The sequence below is a fragment of the Gadus chalcogrammus genome, chromosome 13 (assembly GCF_026213295.1).
Source record: "Gadus chalcogrammus isolate NIFS_2021 chromosome 13, NIFS_Gcha_1.0, whole genome shotgun sequence".
In the NCBI taxonomy this organism is placed as follows: Eukaryota; Metazoa; Chordata; class Actinopteri; order Gadiformes; family Gadidae; genus Gadus; species Gadus chalcogrammus.
The window spans coordinates 20,400,066-20,412,768 of NC_079424.1; the positions used below are offsets into that span (position 1 = coordinate 20,400,066).

The 12,703-nt window shown below is 44.5% G+C and overlaps 1 protein-coding gene across 1 annotated transcript; it reads right to left on the reverse strand.

Annotated features, from left to right (window-relative positions):
- Position 1: 1 nt before the first annotated feature.
- On the reverse strand, positions 2 to 8,201 carry mybl2b (v-myb avian myeloblastosis viral oncogene homolog-like 2b). The gene is made up of 15 exons (XM_056605714.1): positions 6,530 to 8,201; positions 5,991 to 6,087; positions 5,832 to 5,903; positions 5,549 to 5,641; positions 5,152 to 5,372; positions 4,558 to 4,690; positions 4,401 to 4,454; positions 3,873 to 4,082; positions 3,294 to 3,566; positions 2,927 to 3,069; positions 2,593 to 2,692; positions 2,391 to 2,498; positions 1,636 to 1,752; positions 1,399 to 1,536; positions 2 to 1,151 (listed from the first exon to the last, which is right to left on the reverse strand). Exons 1-15 carry the CDS (start codon positions 6,547 to 6,549, stop codon positions 1,023 to 1,025), a joined length of 1,908 nt encoding a protein of 635 aa, XP_056461689.1. The 5' UTR covers positions 6,550 to 8,201; the 3' UTR covers positions 2 to 1,022.
- Positions 8,202 to 12,703: the final 4,502 nt, after the last annotated feature.

Consider the following 12,703-nt stretch of genomic DNA (forward strand, 5'->3'; position numbering starts at 1 on the left):
TGTTTATTACATGCATTTCACTTAAGATGTGTATTGTAAGATGAACTAGTGTCATTTTTCTCGGATTTTGACCTTTCATAAGAGTGCACCAAGCGCTTCCGTCAGTTTAAACCATTACTTTGAAAACCAACCATGAAGTTAATTATTTACTGTGTAGTCCCATTTCCATTTACTTTAAAATAATTCCTAGTTATTGTTCACATGTTAAGATTAATACACATTAAAATGCAATTTATTTTTTGTAAGAAATATTAAAATTAGTGTGCTTCATTTTATCTCCTCGGCGAAATACTGACGTTAATTTGCATTGATGTGGAAGCGCAGCATTGGCCAGCTGCTCCGACACCCGGAATCATAACGTCTGCGCAATGCTCTTTGCCATTGATAGCAAACAATACGAATGACAATAAGAACTGTAAATATACATGCGGTTTCCTTTTTTTATGTCTCCATACAATACATCTACCAATCGGGACACTTCATTGCTTCTTATTCTACAATACTTTTATTTATTTTTACATTGTGTAATGTACATAACCTGAGCGTACTTTCAAACGCTATTAAAACACTATGCTTTGTACTCATCAGGTGACTAATAACAAATCACATTCTCTTCCCCCCCCCCCCGCTTACAATCCTTCTGATCAATCATTTACATTCATTATTGCTTTTCCCCAAACAGATTTCAAGTGCAAAAATGTCTTGACAGAAAGGGATTTGCATATCGTTTTACAAAACCACCTACAAAAAGGGTATTTTGAACCAGTGACCTATTGTAAAGACACACACACACACACACACACACACACACACACACACACACACACACACACACAGCTAAATGATTGGGTATAATCCAGACTATTACATTAATACACTAGTTTTACAAATGTCACTATTCAAAATCATTGCTTTGTTTGAATAATCTAAAATCTGAGCCAATTAGGACGATGGTGACCTCGTTTTGGCATGTGGAGGAATTAAAAGAGTTTGAAGGAGAGAGTCTAGAGAAAGAAGGGCAATTAGGACAGGATGAGCGCGCGGTTTGCGGTTCGTGATCGGAGGGACCGCAGGTAGCGTCTGGCTTTCTCGGTCATTATGAGCTGGTCCTTGGTTCTTCCACACACGACCATCTCCCAGTCTTTTGACATCTACAAAAGGAAATCATTTGTGTTAATAACAACCAAGTTTCAATGTGAGGCTCAAGAATATATATTTTCAAGCAAATAATATATTTTGATGCATGAGGTTAGGGTTGATGCATGAGGTTAGGCTCAATGCGGGCATCAGGCTTCGAACTCGACCTAGAACCTTTGGGCCGGGAGCAACACCCCTAATCCCAGTCTATCCTATCCTGTCCCGCTCCAAGCATGTTAAATTCAGGCTAGTGTGTCGCACCGGCTTAAGAGGCAGGGAGCAGGGCTGGGGCCTGCACTCGCTGGGCTCCATGAGGAAGCCTTGGTCCAACACGTTCTCATCCCTCTTGGTGCAAAACGAAGACGACAGGTCCAGGGTCATGGAGAGCGAAGTCTCCGCCTGGGGACCAAGAAAAATAAAAGATGAATAGAAGTTCGTTTTTTGGTTCCCAGTAATAGCAATAACATTACATTACATACATTGAGGGGACCCCCCTACCTGTGTGGAGCGTTTTGGTTCAGGCTTATTAGGTTTGAGTTTGGTGGCTAGTGTCTTCCTACAGTCGATTACGTCTAGCGCCAAAGACTTGCGCACTTTCTTCATAGGAGGTCGATGCTGGAAAGACAAAAAACCCATTTAGATCCAAGTGACTTCTATAATGGATATTGAAATTACATATATGAGATGCTTTAGTTCAAAACATTCGACACAAATGAGGTTCAACATAAAGCATAAAACATTACCTAATGACTGAATAAGAGTTGCCTCAGGGGTCAACCAGTTAATAATACAAATTAGCTTTAGCGCATTTGGTCGTTTGTCCTTTTGAATTAATGCCTCTGCAAAAGACAATATTACAATAGAATGGTCAATTAACAAAATAAGGACTTGATGCATCTTTGAGGACTTTCCTTGTATTAAAATAACCGTTGCAAGTGCATTTTACACTAAGGATTATCTCAAGAGTGTAAACTTTGACAAATGGTTCTAACTAGAACTGAATAACAGATATTTCTGACCAGTCTTCTGAGAAAGATTATCTTATGAAATAAGAAGCTGGCAAACCCCAAATAACCCCAGCACCAGAATAATAGTTAGGGTTATTTATAGTTGCTGGTATTTATATACCATATATTGCATTTACAAATTCGGGAATCAATTGCTAAACATGTTACAGCCAGTACACCAAATGTCGAAGCAAATAAGTCAGCATTCCTTGTGTCAATCAGTAAGCAGAGGCCATCAGGACCCACCATGGATTTGCGGCGAGGCTCAGGAGTACTCTGGATCGTCACCAGTTCAATCCCAGCCTCCCGGAGCATGACTTCGTTCAGATCGTCTTCCAGGTTAGGAGTCTGAGGCTGAGAATACAGAGGGGTGGAAGGAGGCGTTTCAGACACTTGGAGGTGTTGTGAAGGGAAAACCTCTTTATTCTGCACTCACATAGGAACTCACCAAAGGCTGCAACGGTCCATATTTCTCCATGGCATTTTTGAATGGCGTCGGAGTTCGTGGAGTAGTACATAGTTCTGACTTGTGATTTGGTGTAATAAACCTGCACAGGAACATTTTATGAATTAAAAAAAAAAAGAGAAAAATTAGAACGTTTTCTTATCACGAGATGTTTTATCCAAAGGGACTTTTATGTGAAACGGCGCAGGGAAGGGATAAACATCTAAGGGACGGCCTTGCCTCTTGACTATCCAGCCCCAGCCTGTAAGGAACATTAGCTTAATAACTAACATGTACAAGGAGTAGAATACATCGAGAGCTCATGGCTACCACGTACACAGAGTTTTCCTTCTGGATTTGGGGTGTCTTGTCTCGCTGTAACGGGGTGGTGACGGTGGCCTTCTGACTGCATACCGGTGTGGACGTCAGGGATGGATTCTCCAGATCGTGGGAGTCCTGCTTTGTCCACATGTTAAGGAACTGAAAGACAATACCCCTTTGTTATGGAATGCATCGAGATAGTAGTGACAAGAACGGATCAAAATGTAACGTCACTTGCTCGGTAAAATATGGCAAGCAAAAACAAAACGATATAGTGAACATTAATTTGTGTATACAAAAATAATCAGCCTCTGGTTCAATTAGTTTGTTACCAGATTGATTGGATTTAAGACCATCAAAACTTGATGGTAGTCAGTGTTTACCTGTGAGGGAGAGAAGGACAGGATCTTAACGGGCGTGCTCTTGGGTGTCATAGAGTTGCCGTCTCCAGGGGACAGGGCGATGCGGCGGCGGCTCCGTCGGTGGAGTATGGAGGGCGGCGTGATGCCCCCTGGAGAAATGGGGATGAGCTCGCCTTTGTTGCCCTTGCTGAGCTCCTGCAGAGCGCTGCCTTCCAGGCGGAACTGGTGTCGCTCGGGGCTCTGGATGTCCTCAGCCAGGTCGAACGCCGAAAGGTTGCACCAACCATCGATGTCCTGGTATGACAGACAAGGATGGTTCTTAAGTACTGGTTAGGGACTTGGGAAGAAGCATCCTGGGGCTAACCCTGGTTTAGTGTTGTCTCCCAGCAGAGGCTTCTGGGACGGTTCAAACCCCAACGTCCATAATCTACCTATGGGCATCCTTGAGAAAGTTGCCAAAGTGCTTCTTAATGAGCAGCATCTCAAGTCACATTGGGAAAGAGCGTCAACTTAATGCTTTAATAGTAGTAGATGGCCCATTGATTTGAACATCTACGTTATCAAAAGAAACTACTTGATAAGGGGAAAAACCGGACCCACCCCATCTACCATGTCCATCACTTCTTTTAACACCGGGCCGGTGGGGGAGAGGAAGCCAGAGCTGTCCACCACCCAGCTGGTTTCTGCTGAGGCGTCAGGCTCCATTTTGGGGCTCAACGTCTCCTTCGAAGACGAAGAAGGAGGATGAGGATCCACAGAAGGAGCTGCTATCCTTTGAGCACATTTTTGGTCAGTTGGAGTCATAATTTCCTGCGAAACAGAACAGAAAAACTATAAGGAGGTGGGGGGGGACAGTAACTGCTGTAGTTGTGCAAGCTTTCCTGAATAAATAACAATATGCCTTTATGGACCGGAATGAGAGATAGTAAACAGAGGTAGAAGAAGAAAAGGAATGATTATATTTCACATGGGACTGCAGGCTGGACTAAAACCTGATCGCTACAAGGGGCAGCGACCCCCCTATATGGCAGGAACACAAACATGACAATTCGAGTGGAATTTTACTCATACTTCCAATGTAGGTTTTATTTCCCCACCCTCTTTTGAAGCAGCAAATCTGCCCCTTACCTGGGTAGATATTTTCTGTGCTGGCTCCTTGTCCGCTTCAGAGCTATGGGGCATCTGTGAAACCAGGTAAGAATTCAGCTCTGCCTTAAATCAAAGTCATTTTACAAAAACTCTAGGCACAAAAAGTACTGCTGCCATTTCACTGACAGTTAATCACCTGCAAGTCTTTATCAGCACGAGCCAACAGCTCCTCATACTCATTTGGCTTGAAGACCGCCCCAGCAAAGAAGCCCATCTCCAACTTTCTTTTAATGGTGGAGTTCCAGTGATTCTTTACGGCATTGTCCGTCCTGTTTTTAAAAACGGATGCATTAATTAATGATATACATACAAACACTGAGGGCATGACATCAACGGTGTGCAATACGAGTGAAGATTCTATAATATTAAAAGTCCTTTGATGAACCTAAATGGTTTTATAGTGAATACGGGTAGGGATAGGGTATGCATCTGAAGGGCAAGATAGGAATCATGTTGAATCACAGATAACAATTTGTGGGTGTGGATCTCAAGAAACTGCAGCCAATCGGCAGGCATCCTTGTCGAAATGTCTACCTTTAAATTCAAATGCATCTGAATTCACTTTGAATAAATGCATCTGCTTAATACCTAAATGTATTGTACATTTATTATCTCAGGATAGGGATGCAGACAATAACGGCTGGGTCGTTGGACCACCTAGTCCACAAACACGCCATTGTAATCCTCGCCCTTTAATTAAACACTTTTCATTCATCCAAAGCATAGCTACCTTCCAGGAAGCAGTTTGGCTATCTCTGCCCAGCGGTTTCCAAGCACACAGTGGGCCTTGTAGATAATCAGGTCCTCCTCGGCCATCCAGGATGACTTCTTCACGTCGGGGTTCAGGTGGTTGTGCCAGCGCTCTCGACACTGCTTCCCCAGGCGGCCTTTCAGCTGTTTGGCAACCAACGCCCACTGCTTGTTCCCATACTGGTGGACCAGTTCTATGACCTAAAGTAGGGCAAAGAAAAAAAGACACACAAAGAGATCAAATGAATATTGAATAAAACATCAACAAAGCCAGCAGATGATTTTAACAACCACAGTAGTATATTCCACATTATTCATATAAAGCTATTGTGACAGTTAATTTGGCGGTCACTGCCAAGATACAAGGAAGACTTTACCTTCTCATCCTCTTCTTTTGTCCATGGTCCTTTGACTAGATCTGGATCCAAAACCTTGAACCACCGGTGCTGACACTGCTGTTCAGTGTGATTCTGAAAAATATAAGCATATGTCCAAATGTGAGAACGAGTATGGGTTGAAAATACAATAGGTGCAATATAAATAGAAGCCTCGTGAGTTTTCCATATCAGAATACAAATCTAAGTCAGTCCAACTAATGAATACATAAAATATTCACTCAGTATATTGATATGCATGCCTCAAAAGCACAGCACAACTCACCGGTATGAAGTTTGAAATGCATTTCCAATCAGCAGGTCCCACTTTTTGAACCAGCGCCTTAAGGTTGTCATCCTACATTAATCAAGCATGAGTTAGTTAGACATTTTGGAGGAAACAAAATAGCAAAACTTAATTAATCAGACGTGTTGAAAGGCTCACCTCTTCCTGCGTCCATTTAACCTTTACTTTTCCACAATCCTTCGCTTCTGCCACGTCGGATTCCGTGTCCTGACACATGGCTTCTTCGCCATCTTCGCTGTGTAGGTTTAATATGTGATTAAAATAGACCACTAGCGTGCCTATCGACTCCCACCACTGCAGCCGGCCTGATCACCAAGTGTCTTTCAATGGCTGACTCTAGCATTTAGGCCGGCTTCGAGACTTCACAGCAGGCTCAAATAGGTAGTTTCTCAATTTAACTACTAAATCAACTAAAGTGCGTAAAAGCTGATTCTAGATCATGACTGTCAAAAAGGTATTAACGTCATCAATAAAATAAAGACGTTTAACAGAGAAAGAAAACTGGTTGCTAACATCCTGAAACCTCATGTAGTGAAAGGGCGGCAGAGACAATCGACCATTAAAAAAGGAAATGCATTCCGATTCACAACCTATTTAATCCAACTCGATTACCTTTAAGTAACAATCTAGGTGGATGCAATTAGAGAAATATTCAGCGGATTTGCAATGTTTCTTACCCTCTCGACCACCAGGACATCGCCCAGACAACAGTTGTTTACAATCAGAATTAGTTATATATATATGCTTGCTCTTGCACGTGCAAATGCATGTATTATCGATAATAGATCGTGATCTCCAGATTACTTGTTGGGAGATACTTGTATCTGCACTTCAATATTAAACTGTTCGCCGTTGTGTTGAAAAAGGCGGACGAATCGATCAGCTGGAAAGCTTGTTGTCCCCGCTCAAGTAATCTTATCGCGCGCCCTTATTTTGTCCTGGAAACAAGGATATGACGCACTTGCGCAACGTGTGGTGCGCAAAGTGCAGTTCTCAACTGCCTACAAAATGTCCCACAATATTCCATTATGTCTTCCGAAAATGTTATACTTAATAAAAGATACCTTTCATGAAAATGTATGTTGTACTTACACGTTGTATGTCCATCTGAGCAAGAGTCATATTCACCGGTGTTAATTCGTTTTTGGTCTAAGTTATCACGTTCAATGCGAAAATGATCACGAAATGATCACGATTGAAATCAGATCATTTCTATCGGTGGCTTTAAAGTCGGCCTAGGCTACCTTTTTTCATATATATGAAAAATCCTCGTCCATTTATCGAACAAGAAATAGGGCAAACACGAAGTGTGGAGAAATGTTTCGTATCGGATTGCACCGATTGTTGCACCGATTGTTGCAGATTGTTGCACCGGTTGCACCAACTGGGCGTAAGCCTGGTCGTAACTACGCCTGGTCGTAACTTGGCGTTCTAAGTCCAACCTAACCGTTACGCCGGTTGCACCAACTGGGCTTAGCGTTCTTTTCACTAAGACCAGGCGTAAATCCTACGCCTGGTCAGGGGCAGGCGTAGAGTTGAAATTCCAGGCTGTTTCTATAGCAATTACATCCAATCCAATGCAACTGCTCAGTACGCTTCACTAAACTGCATTTCAAAGCACAGCCGGCGATATGATCAGTGTTCACAGATCGACTGCCTGTCGGGAAGATATCGCTGGCCGATTAGTCCGTTCTCAACTTATAATCAGTTGCGAATGTTGTTTTAACTATGTTTATATGTTTTATATAGGCCGACAAATTAAGCAAAACTCTCCTACAGTCTCAAAACAACTCAATTTAGCTCCGTGTCATTTGATAATGTTCAATGCATTGCTTCTGTCAAAAAGAACCATTCCCGTCTAAATGCCTGCTCGTCGTAAACCAGACATTACAAATACATATTTTAATTATATTCATTTGCAGTGTTTTATTGGCATTAACACAATTGATGAATGACAATGAGTGAACGAATGAATTATTTATTTCGGTGTCCAACAGCATGTCAAGTAAAATAGTAAACAGCTGTTGTCACGAGGTATCCTAGCAACGCGGTGATATGCGCATTACATGGAACATTCACATGGCCGCGCATGGCTAAGACCGGGCGTAGTTGAGACCAGTCGTAAGTCCCGTTGGTGCAACCGGCGTTAGTTCCATTCTAACGCCAGGTCGTAACTAAGACCTACTTAAGCAGTTACGACCAGGCTTAGTTACGCCCAGTTGGTGCAACCGGTGACTTAATTAGTAAGTAAGTAAGTAAGTACGTTTTATTTATAGAGCACATATACACACAGCATACACTGACCAAAGTGCTGTACAATAAGATAAAAATAATAAAAATAATAATGATAATTAAAAAATAACAATAATAATAATAATTATAATTATAATAATAAATAAAGATAAAAAAGTGAATAAAATACAACAACACAACAATATATAGAGGTCATAGTAATACAAAGGTTGCATCCCACCAGGACATTCTCAAACGACCAAAATACATCCACCGAGGCTCTGGGCCCCGTTTCCCGAAAGCGTCGTTAGCCTAAGTGGATCGTGAAGTGCGTCGAAAGGGCATCGTAGAGTTTTCACCGCGTTTCCCGAAAGCATCGTGGGGAACGAACGTCTTGAAAACGCTCGTAGCTAACGAGTACTCCAGGGGTGCTCGTAGGTACTCGTAGGACGCTATAAGCATCGTCAGCTATAGCCTCAGTGGCGACACCATCGGACATTCCGTCTATTGGATGCGTTTTATTAAAACGCATTGCGCCTTTATGTTCTTAGTTTGGTAATTAATAAAGATTATTAATTAATTTATTAATAAAGATGTTAAAATGGCCAAAATAAAACGGGACAGTCCAGAAAATGTTTGCGCAGGCAGGGCACTCAAAATGTGTGAGAGAAAGTGGGGGGATTTGTGCAGACTGACATAGGCTACTCATAAAACGTAGCATAAAATAATGTAAAAAATTAAAAAATTAAAAATAAAGAAATAAAATAAATTATAAAAAACAAGCAAAGGAGCCGGCCAAAGGCTGGGATATGGTGGGGATTGGTCACGTTGACGGGAATGTTTAGTGACATGTGGGAGGGTGGAGGGGGTTAAAAAAAAGTCTCAATCACTCTTCGACGCGCATGAAAACCAGCCACGTAGTTATGAGGGAGGCCGTCCTCACACCGATCTTCCTCATCGTCATCGTCCTCAACGTCCTCCGGTTCAAGCAATGCCACCCCAGCCTTAGCTGCAATGTTGTGCAACATAGCCGCCCGTCACACATATCACGGCGCATGCCTTGGCCGGCGAAAACTGGAGCCCTCCGCCTGACATGTGAAGGCATCTAAAGAGCAACTTCCACCTCCCGATCGTGCGCTCAACGATGCACCGGGCCAGACGGTGGGCTTCGTTGTAGGCTATTCCTCATCAATAGGCCTACATACCTTACCCTATTTCCGGAGGTGCTTTTATAGCCAATCAAATTATCAATCAAGGAAACCCTTATGCGGAATCAGATTAAGTCGGCTCTCTTTGCTGCGCAAAGCATGTTTCAGAAATCAGCCCATTAAGATAAATGCAGTTGTCACACAAGCTATTTTTAATTTTTGGTCATATGGAATTATTACAGGGGGGAAAATGCCGTGAAACGCACAGTGCATTCAGGATTAGGACTGATATATGTCGGTTTAAGCCTAATCAATTGTGTTTTAATGTCTTTAGCATTCATATAATTGCAGTCTATTTTTTTCGTAGGCTACTCTGCTGTTGTCCTTGATGGGGATATATTTTAACCCTTTTTAAAACAATTTTCCTGCGACATTCCTGCGTCTCCCCCTTCTACGGAGCCCATTTCAGCACCGTGTCAGTAGACAGTTACAATCCTACGACGTCGTGAGTGCAGCGAATGCGCGTTCACGTTAAGAGGAGTTTCGGGAAACGCTCCAAAGAAATTATCGATGGATCGCAAGATCCATCGGGAGAATGATCGTACGAGCGAAGATGCATCGTTATCGGGAAACGGGGCCCTGGACGGAATTTTCAGTACACTCACACCAGCAACAAAAACATCCGCTCCTTCTGGTCCACTGGGCCCCGCCCCCCTCCTCGCACAGCCCGTACGGTCAGTCCCGTCAATCACAGTGTACTGTTCCCTCTGCTCAAAGCAACCTGCTACACTCCACTCACCTGTCTGAAACTCTGTCTGCTGAACACCAGATCCCTCAGTAATAAGGCCCTTTTGATAAATGACTTTATTGTTGACCAGAGCCTAGACATTCTCTGCCTCACTGAGACCTGGCAACAACCAAATGACTTCTCCCATCTAAATGAAGCTGTCCCACCAGGTTTTTCTTTTATTAGTAAACCCCGGGTTAATGGGAGGGGGGGTGGCCTCGCTCTCCTCCATCGTGATAACATCAAAGTCACCACTGTCACAGTCCCCCTTCATTCCTCCTTTGAATGTCTAGCTGTAAAACTCTCAGGCCCCAAACCCACTATCATTGTCACCATTTACAGACCGCCAAAACCCTCCGCCGTTTTCCTCAATGAATTCTCATCACTACTTACATCTGTATGTGCAATGTCCCCCACTGTTATCCTCCTTGGTGATTTCAACATCCACATTGACAACCCATCCTGTACTTTTGCTAATGACTTCACATCACTTCTGGACTGTCTTGGCATCACACAACATGTCAACCTCCCAACCCATAACAAAGGTCACATTCTGGATTTAATCTGCTGCACTGACATCACTCCCACTAACCTTGATGTCATTGATTTCCCCATCTCCGACCACAAAGCTGTACTTTTTGACATTCATACCCAACTACACAAAACCAAGGAACAACGGACCATCTCCTTCAGAAACATCAAACTTATCAACACCACAGACCTCTCCACCATGATCAGCTCCTACCCCAACCCTCCCCCAGCTTCCTCCCTGACTGACCTGGTGACTCACTACAATAACTGCCTCTCCTCCTCCCTCACCACCCTGGCCCCCCTGAAAACCCGTTCAGTCTCATTCACCCACACTGCTCCCTGGTTCACTCCTCATCTGCGCCAGCTCAAAGCCACTGGTCGTCGACTGGAGCGACTCTACAAAAAGACTCAACTCACTGTACACCGCCAAATGTATTCGGACCACCTCCATCACTACAAGAATGCCCTCACTACTGCCAAAACCTCATACTACTCCAACCTCATCAACACTGGTACAGGCAACAGCAGAGTCCTCTTCTCAACAGTCAGCCACTTACTTCAGCCTCCTAAATCTCTCCCTCCAGACATTTCCACCACCCAATGCACTGCGTTCCTTGACTTCTTCAGCTCTAAAATCAACACCATTCACCAACAACTGGCCTCATCTCGCACCCCCTCTGATGACCCACCCTGGATGATCACCTCTGGCCAACCTCTCATCAGCTCCCTCTCTGACTTCACCCTAGTAACAGAACAGACCGTTTCAGAACTCATCCGCAAAGCCAAAACCACCACCTGTCAGCTCGATCCTCTTCCCACCTCCCTTGTCAAAGCATGTCTTCCGTCCATCTCCCCCATGATCACCAACATAATTAACTCCTCCCTCACTACTGGTACTGTACCCCCCACTCTCAAGCTGGCTGCCATCACTCCCATCCTGAAAAAACCTGGTGCTGACCCAACTGACCTTAACCATTACCGGCCCATCTCCAATCTCCCTTTCATCTCCAAAACACTTGAAAGGGTGGTTGCCGCACAACTACAGTCCCACCTCGACACTAACAATCTCCACGAACCGTTCCAATCTGGCTTCCGTCCAAAACACAGCACTGAAACAGCCCTAGTCAAAATCACCAACGACCTCCTCCTTGCAGCCGACTCTGGATTACTCACCATTCTCATCCTCCTCGATCTCAGCGCAGCATTCGACACCATCTCCCACCCTCTGCTCCTGGACCGCCTAGCTGGTATTGGGATCACTGGTGCTGCACTCTCCTGGTTTACATCCTACCTCACCGGCCGTCAACAATTTGTTCAACTAAGCAACCACAAGTCTGGGTGTTCAGGTGTCTCACTGGGTGTCCCCCAGGGGTCAGTCTTGGGTCCACTCCTCTTCACCACTTACCTCCTCCCGCTGGGCACACTCCTCCGTCACCATGGGGTCCATTTTCACTGCTACGCTGACGACACACAGGTCTGCATCTCCACCAAACCCACCGCTGCCATCCCCCCCACTTCCCTCATCACGTGCCTGGAAGAGATCCGGAGCTGGTTGAGCAGGAACTTCCTGAAACTCAATGGAAACAAGACCGAGGCCCTGCTCATCGGATCCAAATCCACCCTCACTAAATCACAACACACCCCAGCTCCACTCATAATTATCGATGGATTCCCAGTACCCTTCTCCTCCAAAGTCAAGAGCCTCGGCGTCATCCTGGACAACACCCTCTCATTCTCACCCCATATTCACAACATCACCCGGACTGCATTCTTCCACCTCCGCAACATCGCCAGACTCCGCCCATCACTGACCCAATCCAGCACTGAAATCCTAGTTCACTCATTTGTCACATCACGCATAGACTACTGCAACGCCCTCCTCACCGGACTCCCCACCAAACTCATCAACAGACTGCAGATCATTCAGAACTCAGCCGCCCGGATCATCACCCGCACCAAATCATCTGACCACATCACCCCTGTCCTCATTCATCTTCACTGGCTCCCAGTACACTACCGCATCCAATACAAAACCCTACTCCTCACCTTCAAAGCTCTCCACAACCTAGCCCCCAGTTATCTCTGCGACCTCCTCCAAGAATACACTCCCTCCCGCTCCCTCCGCTCAACCTCTGCTGGACTACTATGTATCC

What these genes read in the sequence shown, in the direction of transcription:
- mybl2b (XM_056605714.1), bottom strand. Translation starts at nt 6,549, where the DNA reads ATGTCCTGGTGGTCGAGAGG. An exon ending in GTGCTGATAAAGACTTGCAG is followed by an intron (nt 4,455 to 4,557) that starts GTGATTAACTGT and finishes CTGGTTTCACAG; the next exon opens with ATGCCCCATAGCTCTGAAGC. An exon ending in GCTCCCTGCCTCTTAAGCCG is followed by an intron (nt 1,152 to 1,398) that starts GTGCGACACACT and finishes TTCCTTTTGTAG; the next exon opens with ATGTCAAAAGACTGGGAGAT.